General features: G+C 44.6%; 2 protein-coding genes across 2 annotated transcripts; one reads left to right on the forward strand and one right to left on the reverse strand.

Moving 5' to 3' along the window:
• Positions 1-449: 449 nt before the first annotated feature.
• Positions 450-3,158, reverse strand: LOC135814240 (protein SDA1 homolog). Its single transcript, XM_065327333.1, has one exon. The coding sequence runs from the start codon at positions 3,086-3,088 to the stop codon at positions 1,178-1,180; it is 1,911 nt and encodes a 636-aa protein (XP_065183405.1). The 5' UTR covers positions 3,089-3,158; the 3' UTR covers positions 450-1,177.
• A 232-nt stretch (positions 3,159-3,390) lies between these two features.
• Positions 3,391-12,891, forward strand: LOC135814241 (RNA-binding protein 8A-like). Its single transcript, XM_065327334.1, has 6 exons — positions 3,391-3,540; positions 3,617-3,673; positions 3,750-3,830; positions 7,369-7,505; positions 8,509-8,639; positions 12,271-12,891. The coding sequence occupies exons 1-6, from the start codon at positions 3,492-3,494 to the stop codon at positions 12,275-12,277; spliced, it is 462 nt and encodes a 153-aa protein (XP_065183406.1). The 5' UTR covers positions 3,391-3,491; the 3' UTR covers positions 12,278-12,891.
• Positions 12,892-14,107: the final 1,216 nt, after the last annotated feature.

Here is a 14,107-nt window from a genome sequence, read left to right on the forward strand (position 1 = left end):
GCATTTTCGCAGCCAAACCAACCTACTTGTGACGTTCAAAACCGACTTGAAGTATATTTTTGGAGCTTTCAATTTTTTTGACCAGGATTTCGCATAATTTTGGTTCAGAATTTATAGGGACAACAAACTTCGGTGGGGTTGCGGAAATTTGATCTGTTTATACGCTCATTTTCCTTGCAGAATTGCCGCAGAACATAGAAGGATTTGCAGAATTAGCGCAGAATTTACTGTCTTCACCCGCAGAATTCTGCACGGGATTCACGGGGGACAGGGAAGTGGATAAAATACACGTTTTTCTGGAGCAAAATGGAGCAAAATATTGGGTTTCTACTCCGTAAATGCCAGGCTCGGCAAAATATCGAAGATTTCGCAGTAACATTGCGCGGTAAAATATCGTGGCCAGCAGAGCAGAATCTGTCTGGCTCTGTACGAGTAGTATACGATCGTAGTACAGTGAGTACCGTTTATAAAGTGACCAGGTGTAATCTGGTAATACCCGATATTAAACTGTTAGAACTCGTCAAAATCAAAAATCAGATCAGAAAAATACAGCTAAAATCACTATAATTATACACTATTGTCACTCTCTTATCGGCCGATATACATGTATCGCTTATTGTGATCGGCTTCAGGAAGCCAACCATATCGATATACAGGAAAATATCGCATGTGTTGATCAAGAGTGATGACGACAAAACAAGTGTTCTTCCAATAAAGTTCAGTTCTTCCAAAACTGATCCAGTGTCAGCTGGATGCATCTGGCAGCAGACGTGGCTGAGAGAAAATCAGTCTCAATTTTGGACAGGTGTCCCCGTACTGGCCGTAGACCTATGCTGTAAGCAGCCACAATCATGTATCAAAGAAGTAGTTGCTGCACTAGCATGCACTGTACTGCATGGACTCTTGATGCTACGCATGCACAGTCCGCGGAGCATGCACGCAGCCGAGGTCTTTTACAAGGTTTTTATTTCCTATATAATATTGACCTAGTACGAAGTCAATATCATCATCATCATCATCATCATCTTCTTCATCTGCATTGCCGATAATATGAAAATTTAAACAAAGCCAAAAAATCATAAAAAAAGAGAAAATAATAACATGACCTAAACTTGCCAGTTAAAAAAATGTCAATCGGCAACCTAAAAATTGCATGAGCATCTTCAGTGTTCTTCACTTATTTTGTCCCACGCTTGTTTTTCTGCATGGCCTTTCGCATGGCAATTTGCTTGTCTCTGAAAGAGCGTTGCGACCGACTATACCTCATCTTCTGTCGCAGCATCATGAAGTTCTTGGACTTTCTTTTCTCCTTGTGGGTTGTGCTGGCGTGCGGGTTCATCTTGGGTCTCCGTGCACCATACTTGGCCCGACCTTCACGACCAGCAAGAACTGAAGCCAGCCTTTCTTCCCGATTCCGCCTCCGCTTGACATTCACCATGGCGATATCTTCGAGACTGACAATTTCATTGGGTCCATTATCGTCATCGCTGTCACCTTCATCTTCATTATCCCCACTAGCAACGCCAGCTTCATCCTCCTCCTCGTCATCATTCTCTTCCTCCATCTCATCTTCATCTTCCTCATCACCATCATCACTGTCTTCCTCCATGTCATCTCCATCGTCATCAGCACCATCAACACCCTCCTCTTCATCCATGTCGGCATCTGCCTCGTCCTCATCTTCAGCAACTTCATCATCGGTATCTGAATCAACATCACGATCCACACCTGGCTTGCCACGGTCTTTGCGATTCAGCAGGTTGGCATTGAATGTACGGCCGAGCTGCAAAAGTGATCGTGCGGCTGTGGATACACCTCTATCGCGGTGTGTCTTGTACTGGACAAAGTCACGCAGCAGCGTGCCATCTCCCATGGCCTGCGGGCAGCGCGTGTACACTTCCCGTGCAGCGTTCAAGCCAACTGCCATGACTTCGTTCGCGTTGCGCTCCGTGATGAAATTGTCTGCAATTCCACGCAAGACTGGTTCCACTACATCTGCTGGGACTTGCTCGTGAACAGCTTGAGCAGTGATCATCAGCAGACGAGTGACATCACGTTGCTGTGGCTTCAGGAAACGCAGAATGTACGGGTAGAAGTTATATAATATGAGTTGGTGGACTCCTACTAGACGGCCGATCAAAGTAAGCACGCTCAGTCTCAGCTCAAAGGTGTGATTTTCACGCTCAAGACGCTTAAATAGCTGCTCTGCTAGCTCCTGGGGGTCGTGGATGAGATGCAATGCAGAGAAGTTCGGAACACTGTCCTTCCCTTTCTTCTTGCGCTTCTTCAGTTTGTTAACCTTGGCTAACTGCTTTTCCAGTTTCTTCCTGCGTTTTTGCGTCTTCTTCGCGACACCACTGGCCAGTATGAGCTTACGGGCAGACGGAGCATCCTCCTCATCACTGCTACTATCATCATCTGAGTCTACATCATCCACACCCAGGAAGAAACGAACTGCAGTTGCCAACAGCTTGGCTGTTGGCGATAAACATGCTGTGACAATGACATTCACAGTTTTCGCGTCACGCCAAACATGCTTCTTGTAGAGCTCCACCATTACATCCAAGGACATCTTAGCAGCGATAGCATGTGGATCTTTTAGCATAGCATACATGAAGTTCTGCAGAGTTCTGTTAAGCACATTGTTCTTGTGCTTTGCATTCATAGTCTTGATATCAGACACAATATGGTTGAACAGTAACTTCCTGAGAAGCTTGTCCTGGCATCGGAATAGCAGGAAGAACAGCTCCAGCAGATCCTTGGCAGGTAACAGGTCCTTCTTGCGCATGAGTATCAGCGCCCTGCAGAAGGACACCCGGAGCTCTGGGTGCAGCACTGAGTAGTGACATCGTAAGAGACTGATCAAACGCTTCGGAAACTCAGCAAGCTCTTTCTTGTACAAGTGTGAGACTTGACTGAGAAATACGACCAGTTCACAAACTGGTTTCGTAAACTGAGAGGGATTGTCCTCCAATACTTCGACGTACGACGCGAAATGCGAATACTGTTTAGTGAATTCCTCCAAGTATCCTTCGGGATCCCGTCGTATCAAACGCAGCAAATCGGGTAGCTGGATATTATTGGCCATTATTATTCAAAGAACAACCGAACTGCAAATGCAGCTACAGCTCAGTCCTGCTAAAGCTACAAAGTCATGTAGCTTCGCAGCTACAACCACGCTTTCCCAGCGCCATATTCACCTTGGTGATATCTGCATTTGCACTGCAAGTCTGCAGTGCATGCCATGTGGGGAGTCGTAAAATACCGGTATTTTATGACTCCCTGATAGCAACTAACTAAAGTAACATTTTTACTTACTTATCGCAAGCCAAAAAATTATAGTGTGCATGTGCGGCCTTTCCGAACATTTTTATTTTCCCGATATTTTTACTTTCTGTGTTTTATTTTAGCTATGTTCAAAAATTGTTGAAAGTAGCTGCTGAGATTTTTAGTTGTTGAAAGAGAACTAAGATTAATTTCATTCTTTCATCATGGCGAACAGGGATATCTACAAACAGGAGCCGATGGACGATGAGGATGGTACGATGTACGCCTGGATAATTTCTCCAGGATTGCAGCTGGTTGAACGGTTTGTGCTCTCTCATCTCATTTGCAGCTACGTTGAAACGTATCAAATCAAGCGTGAGCAAAAGAAAAGGGAGAGGATTTGATGGTAAACTAATTCAGACGCTGTCCATATAGCTTTAAGAACAGTTTTAAGATTACCACCTGTTCTGGGTTTATGATAGATGCTGCATCAACAAGGACACATGGCTCTTACGATCAAATGGAAGTAGATGGAGACGACTCTACACAGGGACCACAAAGATGTAAGTTATTTACTACTTATGTACATGTATTGTTAAAACGTGTCCCATGTCATATTTGTAGGTGTTACTCTATAGTATTCCGCTGTATGTGCTGCAAGGGACATTGTGATTTTGCGTGGAGTATTATAATTCAATTAGTGTTCTGCTATTCTGACCAAAAATAACATTTTTCAAGTACATGTATTTCATTTTGAGCAGTGTTATTAGTGACGATAAATAACCAAGCCAGAACCAAGATTTAATATCAAATTTTGTATTGGGGCCACACACAGCTTCATGGTCATAGGTTGTATGTGCCAGACAGTTGGGACCATGACATTTTCATCTCCGCTTTCAACACATGTTCTGAATATATTATGAGTTGCCCCACTCAGTGCCGTTGAGCTCGCAGTGTGCTGTCTAGCATTGCATATGCACAACCTATAGCGAGTATGTCCAGTAAAGGGTTACTACAGTATCTGCTTCAAAGAAGTAATATACTATATAGTCAACTTCGCGTATAACAACACTCGGCGGGGCATCAGAAAAGTGTCCTTATTCGCGAAGTGTCGTTATACCCCAAGTCCCATTATATGTATACAGTTGGATGGGACTTTGCTCTGGGCATGGAAATTCTGCCGGTATTCGCGAATTGTCGTTATATCCGCAGTCGTTAGTAGCGAAGTTGACTGTATATGTGCGGCTTACTCTTGTGCAAGCTGATGTACGCGCTAAGCTCCACTCCAACTGGGTCTGTTTTTAAGCCGGATATTTTCTATGTTCGTCAACACAAAACCAGGCGTATGCGTCGATGGTCGATGTTAACATCATGCTTGTATCCGAAACAGGCTTCTAAACAAGACAGTGTGGCATGTGGCTCAAAGTGCAATTGTATAGATCACTGTGATAAAAAGTCTTCTTTGGAGATGAGAATTTTGATTCAGAAATGAAGAACCAGTACATGTGATAATAAACCAGTAACAAGTGATTTAGTGACGTGCCTGCAGTACAGTCCGTTCATTTGAAACTAGCCCGTTACGTTGCTGAGACCGTGCTCAAGGCCGCTGATGAGAAATTACCGTACGAAAAATCCGAGTGCTGAGCTACGAACGTTTAGTGCATGCGCCTCCCATCGTCTATGAGCGGTAGATTTGTGTATGGTCAGGTGTGTTAAAGGGCTGGACTCATCATACACCTTGTAAACACGGTGGATTGGATACCAGATGACTGTAAATAGCAGGCTTACAGTATACATTGCGTTATTAGAAGTGCCCACATCCACCTTCTCCTTACCACCTGCGCTTCTCTCGCCCTCGTCAGAGTCGTTGTCACCTTCAATCTCGAACTAGCCTTGCTCTACTGGTGTACTGCCGTGGACATGGAAATCCGGTTGAATGACGCGGGGCCGGCACCCTCAGTGCATATACAGAACGTTGCATGCACAGTGCACATGTTGATCACATGCGTACTCACGGCTGCATGGCCAGCGCCCTGCATCAATTATAGTGCTGTTTATATCCCATAGGGCCAAACTAAAAAAGGTGTGTGGTTCGACTAACATGGACATTTTTTTTACGGGCGGGCGGGCGGATTTTTTTTTTTAATAATATTATATTTTTTAGTACATGTAAATACACTGTACTACCTTTAGACACCCAGTACATTGGCATTATTACGCAGTGTTATGCCATACATGTTGTATAACGGGATCACTGGCTAATACTTTGAAACATTGTGTGGCAGAAATGTGACTTAGAAGTATGTGTGACTCAGCCCTCCGGACCCAATGAACAGTGCTATGGCAGATGTGTTGAGTAAAGAGTATGGTGGCAAATCGTGAAATCTACATCAATTAATTGGAGCATTGTACAGCGGAAACGGTAAAGGGAAAACAGACTGTGACTTGTAATGGGGAGAAAGACTTAGACGGTGGTCGTATCGAGTAGACTCTACTACCAGCACAAGGCAGCAGTCGTACCACTCACTGCACTGCACTGCAGTACAACTACAAGTCAAGTCCAAAAGGAGCCGCCTGCGTCCGCAGACTCACGCTGCACAGCACGTAGACGTGGACGTGTTCAGTCCACGTACGTCAGTCACACGACAGCCCGCCGAAAAAAAAGTTACGGTCGGGCTGAAAAATGTACGGTCGGTCGGGTGAGTCGAACCACAGACTTTTTTCAGTGTGGCCTTGTATGTTATATTATTATTACTGTTATTAAACTCGGATGGAGAGCCAAGGATTAAAATTAACCCTTTGAGGTGCCACTGAACGCGTGAAAATGCGCAATTGCAGTTCACTCCACCATTTCCATCATAACTTACGTTCTGTTTGCTTGATTTTGACAGTCTAGGGCTCTTTGAAACGCTCTTTCCGCTGCCAAGAGAATGACGCCACGCTCAACTCCGTGGGTGCCACAAAGCCTGCTCCAGAGCGCAGGGAATCGCCATAGGTCGGGCCTCGTGTTGAAAGAAATACTTCTAAATTTCATCCCAATGCCATTTCGCTGTCGTTTCTTGCACAGCTCTGGATTTTTTTGCATCTCAATCAGTAGTTTCGACGTCATTACACCCGCACGTCATCAGCTGGCTGCACACCACGTGATCCACGGGAAATCCCCGAAGCACGAGGCAAAAAAATGATTTTGAGACGTTTGAACAATTTAGTGCCGCGATCAAACTTTCGAGCGTCATATCTTTATCATCGTTTCTCCTATCGCAAAAGCGATTACACCATTGGAAAGCTTGGAGCTTCCTCTTTGATCTACATATTTCGATATTTGCAACAGGACAAAAATCGATGGAGTTACGACAGTTTTACGGTACGTACACAATATCAGTCGTTAATGACTGATGCACCGCTAAGGGCTAAAAAAGAGGACCAAAAGTTTACAAGTTACCCGTTTTGTCCAACACTAACGGTTATAAGCAGAATAGAACCTTAGAACCTTCCAAGTTGGAAGGCTGCTGGTTTGCGCATTGTAGACGTGATGCAGCTAAGCATCAGGTCGTTGAATGTCATGATCTCATCAGTCAGTTTTGTGCTAATTGTTGCACATTTTTGACTCAACAGTATTCTGCTTATAACCGTTAGTGTTGGACAAAACGGGTAACTAATTACTTGTAAACTTTTCGTCCTCTTTTTTAATTACTTACAGTCCATTTCAAAACTATAGACGCGTACCTAGGCAAAAACCGTTATGCCAGCATCTATACCACATAAAATCTGTGATCACTTTGTGCATAAATTTTTCCAAATTGGGCGTCTGTTATCCAATCCTTTAGAAACTATATGAGAGTAAGTGTGGAGCGATCCGGAGCAATATTCCGAAAACTATTCTCAAAAGGTTCCAGCCAAATTTGAAATATTTCAAAAGCCCTACGCGTCTATAGTTTTGAAATGCACTGTAGGTACTGTTATTATTATTATTATTATTATTATTCCACAATCACGATGACATAGTGCCAATAAACATGTGATGCAGGCGATTTTACCCACCCATGGATATCCAAGGTACTTTATACTGAAGCTGCACTGTACACGTTGCTCATCCTACAGCTGTCGAAGGCTGGATTGTATTCGTCACCGGTGTCCATGAGGAGGCGCAGGAAGAGGATATTCACGACAAGTTCTCAGAGCACGGCGAAATCAAGAACCTGCAGTGTAACTTAGATCGGCGGACAGGTTTCATTAAGGTACTGTCATGGCCAGCAGTGTCGTGACGTGTGGTGTGCATATGCATGCATTCACTTTCAAATCAATGTACAATGGCATCGTTGTGCTAGCCTATCAATACTAGTACTCAGCCAACATACTGTAAAAACTCGTACATGCTTACAGTACTGTCGGGCGCCGAAGAACGGCCAGGCTAGAATTTCACCAATTTTTAAGAACGGTCTAGGCTGGATTTTTTTGCAGATAAGAATGGAAACCGTATTTATACACTCAGACGTATAACTCTGCATAACTGTACATGTAAGACTCTACCATCGAATAACAGCGAAACTGCTGTGTTCGCTAAAAATAAGAACACGCTAGGCTAGAACCCTGACCCCCCAGTTCTTCGGTGTCCGACAGTGCTGTACACACACCGTTGAAGCTTGATTTCACGCTGGTTAATATTCACGCTATGCCCTCTTTGCCTACAGTACTGTCGGACGCCGAAGAACGGGGGGGGGGGGGGGGGGGGGGGGGGGGTCAGGGTTCTAGCCTAGCCCGTACCCGTGTGTAGTGCTACACGCGAAGACAATTATTCACCACTACGGAGGATTAGCAAGACGAAATTCGCGTTCGCGTTCGCTCTCCAAAGAAAGTCGAACTCAGTGACGGAATTCGCGTTATGAGAAGGATTAGCAAACAGAATTCGCACATGCATGATGTTGACACGACGTAGGCAGTACAGCGTGGTAAATTTATGACTGCCCTGACACGAATCCACGATTCGTGTTCCGACTACTTTTCCGAACGAAAAATGCGAAAGTTCGCAATCCAGTTCGCGAACTGAAAAATGTTTGCGAACGCGAACGCGAATTTCGTCTTGCTAATCCTCCGTACTGTCCTTGGCAATCGTAGTGCACCTGTTGTTGACCTCGTTGACGAGTCACTGAAACGAAACGAAATAAAAAATAATTTTGTTTGTGAGTTTGGAACAAGTCATTGTCCCTAATCATTTGATGCTGTGTGACTTTTTCACTATAGGGATATGCGCTAATAGAGTATGAAACCTTGCGCGAAGCTCAAGCCGCAATCGACAACCTCAGTGGCAAGGACCTGCTTGGACAGACCATCCGCGTCACATGGGCTTTTAGTCGCGTTCCCCACAAGTCAAGGTAAGCAGTAGGGGTGAAGCTGCAACATATTGTACCAAGGGTACATAACCCCCCCCCCCAAGAGTTAGCAACTCCCACATACCCTGCTGTCCCGACAGAATTTCAAGTTGACGTCATTATTTACGATGCAATGCTCCTTCCACCAGTGATTTACGACATGTGTACGGGTGTCAACACGTCACACATTTTTCTTTGCAATAATTTGTGCAGGATGAGATGGATTCCGGATTCGTCTGATAATCTGTGTACATTGCGCATTCCATCATAAAAATGACGTCAACTTGAAATCCAGTCAATCCTTGTTCGAATTCAACAAACGAAAGGTCTAATCGTATCAGAAAAGCCTCAGCTGTCGGCTCAAAAAAACCGAAGACGATCTGAGGTCATCTGGTCATGGCGCAGAGTTATGACACTCGAACGAAATTCGCGTGGGCGAGTCAGCTCGCGCGGCGTAAAATTTGAAACGCCAGCAAGGGATTTTCCCTGACTCGCTGGCGACGCGTGCGCGACTGGCATACGTCATTTTCAAGCTGCATTTTGAAGGTCTCTCCTGCAAAAAATTGACCGTTCTGCGATCGATATTGTTGAAATGGCTGAGAATTTAGTACCGCGCTCGCAGGTCTGGCATTGGAGCGCTCAGATCGCGCTGCGGCGTTACTCCTACGACTCTATCAATTGCGAACTGGGTATGGCTGTGTTCGTCATGGAGAGAGCTTTCCATAGAGCCCGAGATTGTTGGAATACTCCAAAGGATATCGAAATTACAGTCAGATGAAAATGTGAGTTTGTGAATTTCATGCGTCTCCTGAAACAATTTAGGCTCTAAAGGGTTAATTGTACTTGCTGGGGGGGTTACAGACAATCATGCTCGAAATAAAACAGAATACAAGTTCGTGCACCGTACATGTATTATTTTGCGGAAATCCAGAGTTTCATCGTGCACATAGAGGAGAGATTGATGTACACGCTTTGTGGGCATATTGGTACAGCGGTAGAGAGAGACAGAGATAGAGGGAGTCCTAATGGTCCAATAATATATCTACAATATATCTAGTGCGAAAAAATGACTGTTCACCTCTACAAACTCGGCGTGTATCGTGTGTGTGTGTGTGTGTGTGTGTGTGTGTGTGTGTGTGTGTGTGTGTGTGTGTGTGTGTGTGTGTGTGTGTGAGGGAGGGAGGGAGGGAGGGAGGGAGAGAGACGCCAAAGGTCCATGGTTCAAAATCGACCCATGTACATTTGTGTGCATATGGGTGCAGTCAAACTTTCGTTACTCAGCCAAATCTTTACCAAATTCAACAGTCAAAATGTCTAGGCGGTAGAAAAAACTCTCAGCTTTAGCCTCGGACAAGTCCGGAGTCTCTCCAATAAAATTTGAGTGAGCGGCGATCAATCGACCATTTTGCATTTTTTTCATGGACGAGGGATTTTCCCAGCTTCGGGGCAGGCAGCATGTGCCAGGACCGGCCGGCGTGGCGCAAAGCCACGGCAAGATAAGCTTCCACTCGAAAACGTTTGAGCAGTTCCGAGGTAGGTGCATTGAAATGGCTGAAGGAGACCGGTTTTGTCTCCGATGTGGAACTGGATTCGCATTTGGAGCACGTTGTGGCCGACAATGAGTATATGCAGTGCTCTTGACTGGTTTGGGGTCATTGTAATCCTCTCACCAAGAGCTTTCCAACGGGCCCAAGATCTTCAAAATAGGTAAAGTAGAACCAGCGAATTTCGTGGAAAATAGAGAGGTTCTGCAAAACGAAAATGTGTACAAACTTTCGCTCTACATCATGAAGTAAGAAACTTCGCACGAACTTTCGCCACTTTGGACACAAAACTTACTGGGAACGCGAAATGAACTTGGGAAGTTTCATGAGATCGGTCATGGCGTACGTGCGCTTGGCGTGTTCAAGCTACGAAAATATGCAGAAAACAAAGTTCGTGCAACATTTTTCGCAAGGCCCGTCGCGTAACTTCGTTCGAATTTTTGTTTTGCAGAACCTCTATTGAGTACGTATTTTCGTGACTGCCACAAATTCTGAGGAAGCAAAAAGGTTATGGACTCCAAAGGTAGCAGTGGTGAGGCTTCCTGCAGCTTCATTCATAGGAAAAAAAGGTTTCAGAGCGGACTCGCTCTCTTCCCATTCACTCTGCAAACTCGAACTCATTTCTCAATCAATTATTACAACGTTTTGGCAAAATTGCCCTCATCAGGTATGCAACTCCAAAGGGTTTAAAAAAAATTAGTCACACACAGCAACAAAGCTGATTTCAGTTCTCAGTAAACTGTCAAAACATTTGCCAAACAAACCATTTCCGATTCCCTCAGCCAAACATATTTTGATTGGCGAAAATCTGAGTACAGTGTACTAGTACTTAAACAGTTTTTGTGGAGACAGAAGTGAAATCAACACAGTAGACACCCTTAGCAAACAACTGTAACGCTTTTTTTTTTACGGTACTCGTACCTTGATCACCCAAATAGCGTTGAAGCTGCAGCGTAAAAACGTTATGGGGGCTGATTTATCGTTGTGACCAACGGTACGTGTTTTTGGCCAAATATTGCATAGTCCGTACGCATTTCACCTTGTATCGTGTATATATGGTGACCAAAATGGTTGTACCGCGCGAAATAAAAATTTAAAGCTATTCTCGTGGCAACAGCATGCATCTTGCTAAAGGTCGAACCCAAATCACGGTATTTCCCCCTTACGGTAATACCGTTACAACATAACGTTTTTTGCTAAGAGTGTCTAATAAGTACAGCAAGTTGCGCATTCAAAACACACACCATTCGCACAGGTTAGATTTCCTTGAACGTTTTCGTTGCCATCTCTTCATAAGGAATTTACTGGCAAAGGTAATTCAATGAGTAAAGGCCGATTCACAATACAACTTCTTGCGGCGCGACACCTGCGACGAGCTGCGACAGCGACCACACGGTTCACAATCTTTTTCATGTTGCGACATCCAGGCCACATCCTTATGCACAAGTAGTACTATGCACGTGTACCCAGGGTAGAAACTGCACTCCATGTGTGTATGTCGCTTGCCGCATGTCGCAAAAGTTGGACTTTCTTCAACTTCTGCGACAGGTGCCTTGCGACTGCTTGCGACAACTTGCGACAGCTCGCGACAGGCAGTTTCTTGTCGTAACTGTCGCAAATCGCGTGTCGCGTCGCAGAAAGTTGTATTGTGAATCGGCCTTAACACAATATAAATACATGTACTCAAGTACTCAAAATGCCGTGAGGTGAAATAATACAAGTATCAGTGCGAACAGTAAATTCCTTCTGAAGAGATGGCAACGAAAACATTCAAGGAAATCTAACCAGTGCCAATGGTGTGTGTTTTGAATGCGCAACTTGCTTTACTTATTGCGTTGACTAGTACTTGAACTTCAACCCTATGTGAAGTCGCTAGTGTCTCAAGAATTTGGGAATGAGCCTTTGAAGTAAGATGCTTTCAGAACGATGGGTCCCCGGAACAAGGAGTACAGGCCTCTACTGAACTTTATAGCAGTACCTTTCTCCAGTGTTCTTTTTTTAGCAGTTCAAGAGTGGTAGTCATGCACTATGTATGTGCTCATTTCCCCTGATCTTATTGCTGTTTTATTTTTGTGTGTTGATGCTTCCAGACGGTAGTGGCACATCGCTATTCATGCTCTGTGTGTGTGCTCTGTGTGTGTGCGTGTGTGTGTGTGTGTGTGTGTGTGTGTTAGACATACGTAGCTCGTTCTCTCCAACCGGTGCCGTTTGGGTACGGTGCATTTCTTGCCTACTTTTTGACATGATCGTTGACTGTGCTTCCTGAACATTTTATCAACACTGTGTGTCACGAGCCGCTTGTGCAGCCACGACTATGAGTGCAGAAGAAGTCCTCTCTCCTCCTTCTCCTGTGACTTATGCCTCTACTGTCTGACTGGAGTCACACACAGCTTATCTCCCTGCTCGAATTTGTTCTCTTCCACTTGCTACATATGTCTTGTCGCAAGTTATGCCGCTTTGCTGTAAATATACAATTGATGCCATGAGACATGGAATATGATTTGCGAGCAGCGTCCAGGACTCTGCAGCCCCGTACTCGTGCTGAGCATGTATTTTGACTGCGTGATACTTTCTAAGGCATGATGTACTCGAGTTCAACACAAGGCACAGCTATCACTGGTTAGTAGTGCTGCTGTCATATGCAGAATCACAGCTGTAGTCCTGTAAGAGCAGCATGATGGTGTCCTGCACCATGTTCTTGGCTTCTTTCACTGCACTGTTCCCTGTGTCTAATGCTCTGCATGGTGTGTGTGTGTGTGTGTGTGTGTGCGAGGGATTCGTTGGCTGCAAATGGTATCACTGTATGCCCAATGGACGGTCCATCGGAGGTGTGCGGCGTGAAGCAGGCCCAAAACAAGCACACTACAGTCTATCACCATCACGTAGCGCCAGGACCCGGTCTCCATTCTGTAGAGAAGGGGTCATAGTCAAATCTGTGGATTAGATCTTATAAATACATGTCTGTATGCACAAGAGTACATAACCATGACTCTTGGTATGCACTTGCTATCAAGAGTACTCTTGTCTTGACACATAATAATAATTATTATTATGTACATTATGGACATGATCAGGGACAACTCTATACAACTCTCTGATCATGATTCATGTGCGTATACTACATACAGTGTAGTGTAGATCTATATCTATGGACAAAACCCACGAACAATTGATCGTTGGGTTTGAGTAAAACAAATTTATCAATCAAGTCTGTGGCTTTAACTTTACTTTGTGCCATCGATCGACTTGCAGGAGAGAAGTAACACTAGTACATGATTGTAGTTACATTAGTTGAGGCTAGTGACACGAACTACACTCACCATGCTCACTGCACTAACTGTCAGTGACACAGACAGGGGGCATGGGATATTATGGGCAGTTCAGTCTGACTCTGACAGACCGAACAGCTGCGCCACTGGCCAACACTCGAAAGGCAACAACGTTCTTCAAGTCACAAGTGATCGACAGGCCTGCGCTGGCTAGGCCTCCGCGGAATATGCCGGCATAATTTCGGGAATTATCGGTGTGATTTTTAAAACGGGAATTATTGGCAATTTTTGTGGAATAATCGGTAAAATTTGAGCAATGCCCCCCTTTTTTCAATTTTTTTCCATTTTAACACCCTGATTTGTACCAAAAAGCTTGTGATCCTGAATGAGTTGATCGCCCGGTATTTCAAAAGAGAAAGAAAAAAAGCTTCCAGCCGAGTTTCACGCGAACCATGATTTTTTTTGCCCGTACAAGTGGCAAAAAAACCCGTAAGCGGTACGGTATCTGCAAAAAAGGGAAGAAAAAAAGCATTATTGTGAGAATTATTGGTGGGATTACGGGAATTATCGGACGTAATTTTGAGCAATGCTCAAAGGAATTATCGGTAAAAATACGAGCATATTCCGCGGAGGCCTAGCGCTGGCTGTGAACGTGCAC

This window comes from Sycon ciliatum, chromosome 4 (assembly GCF_964019385.1).
Source record: "Sycon ciliatum chromosome 4, ocSycCili1.1, whole genome shotgun sequence".
In the NCBI taxonomy this organism is placed as follows: domain Eukaryota; kingdom Metazoa; phylum Porifera; class Calcarea; order Leucosolenida; family Sycettidae; genus Sycon; species Sycon ciliatum.

Bases quoted from the DNA above. Each gene is read 5' to 3' on its own strand.
- LOC135814241 (XM_065327334.1), top strand. From the start codon at position 3,492: ATGGCGAACAGGGATATCTACAAACAGGAGCCGATGGACGATGAGGAT. The intron at 3,674-3,749 runs GTAAACTAATTC...GGTTTATGATAG, and splicing joins AAAAGGGAGAGGATTTGATG to ATGCTGCATCAACAAGGACA. The intron at 3,831-7,368 runs GTAAGTTATTTA...CTCATCCTACAG, and splicing joins TACACAGGGACCACAAAGAT to CTGTCGAAGGCTGGATTGTA.
- LOC135814240 (XM_065327333.1), bottom strand. From the start codon at position 3,088: ATGGCCAATAATATCCAGCTACCCGATTTGCTGCGTTTGATACGACGG.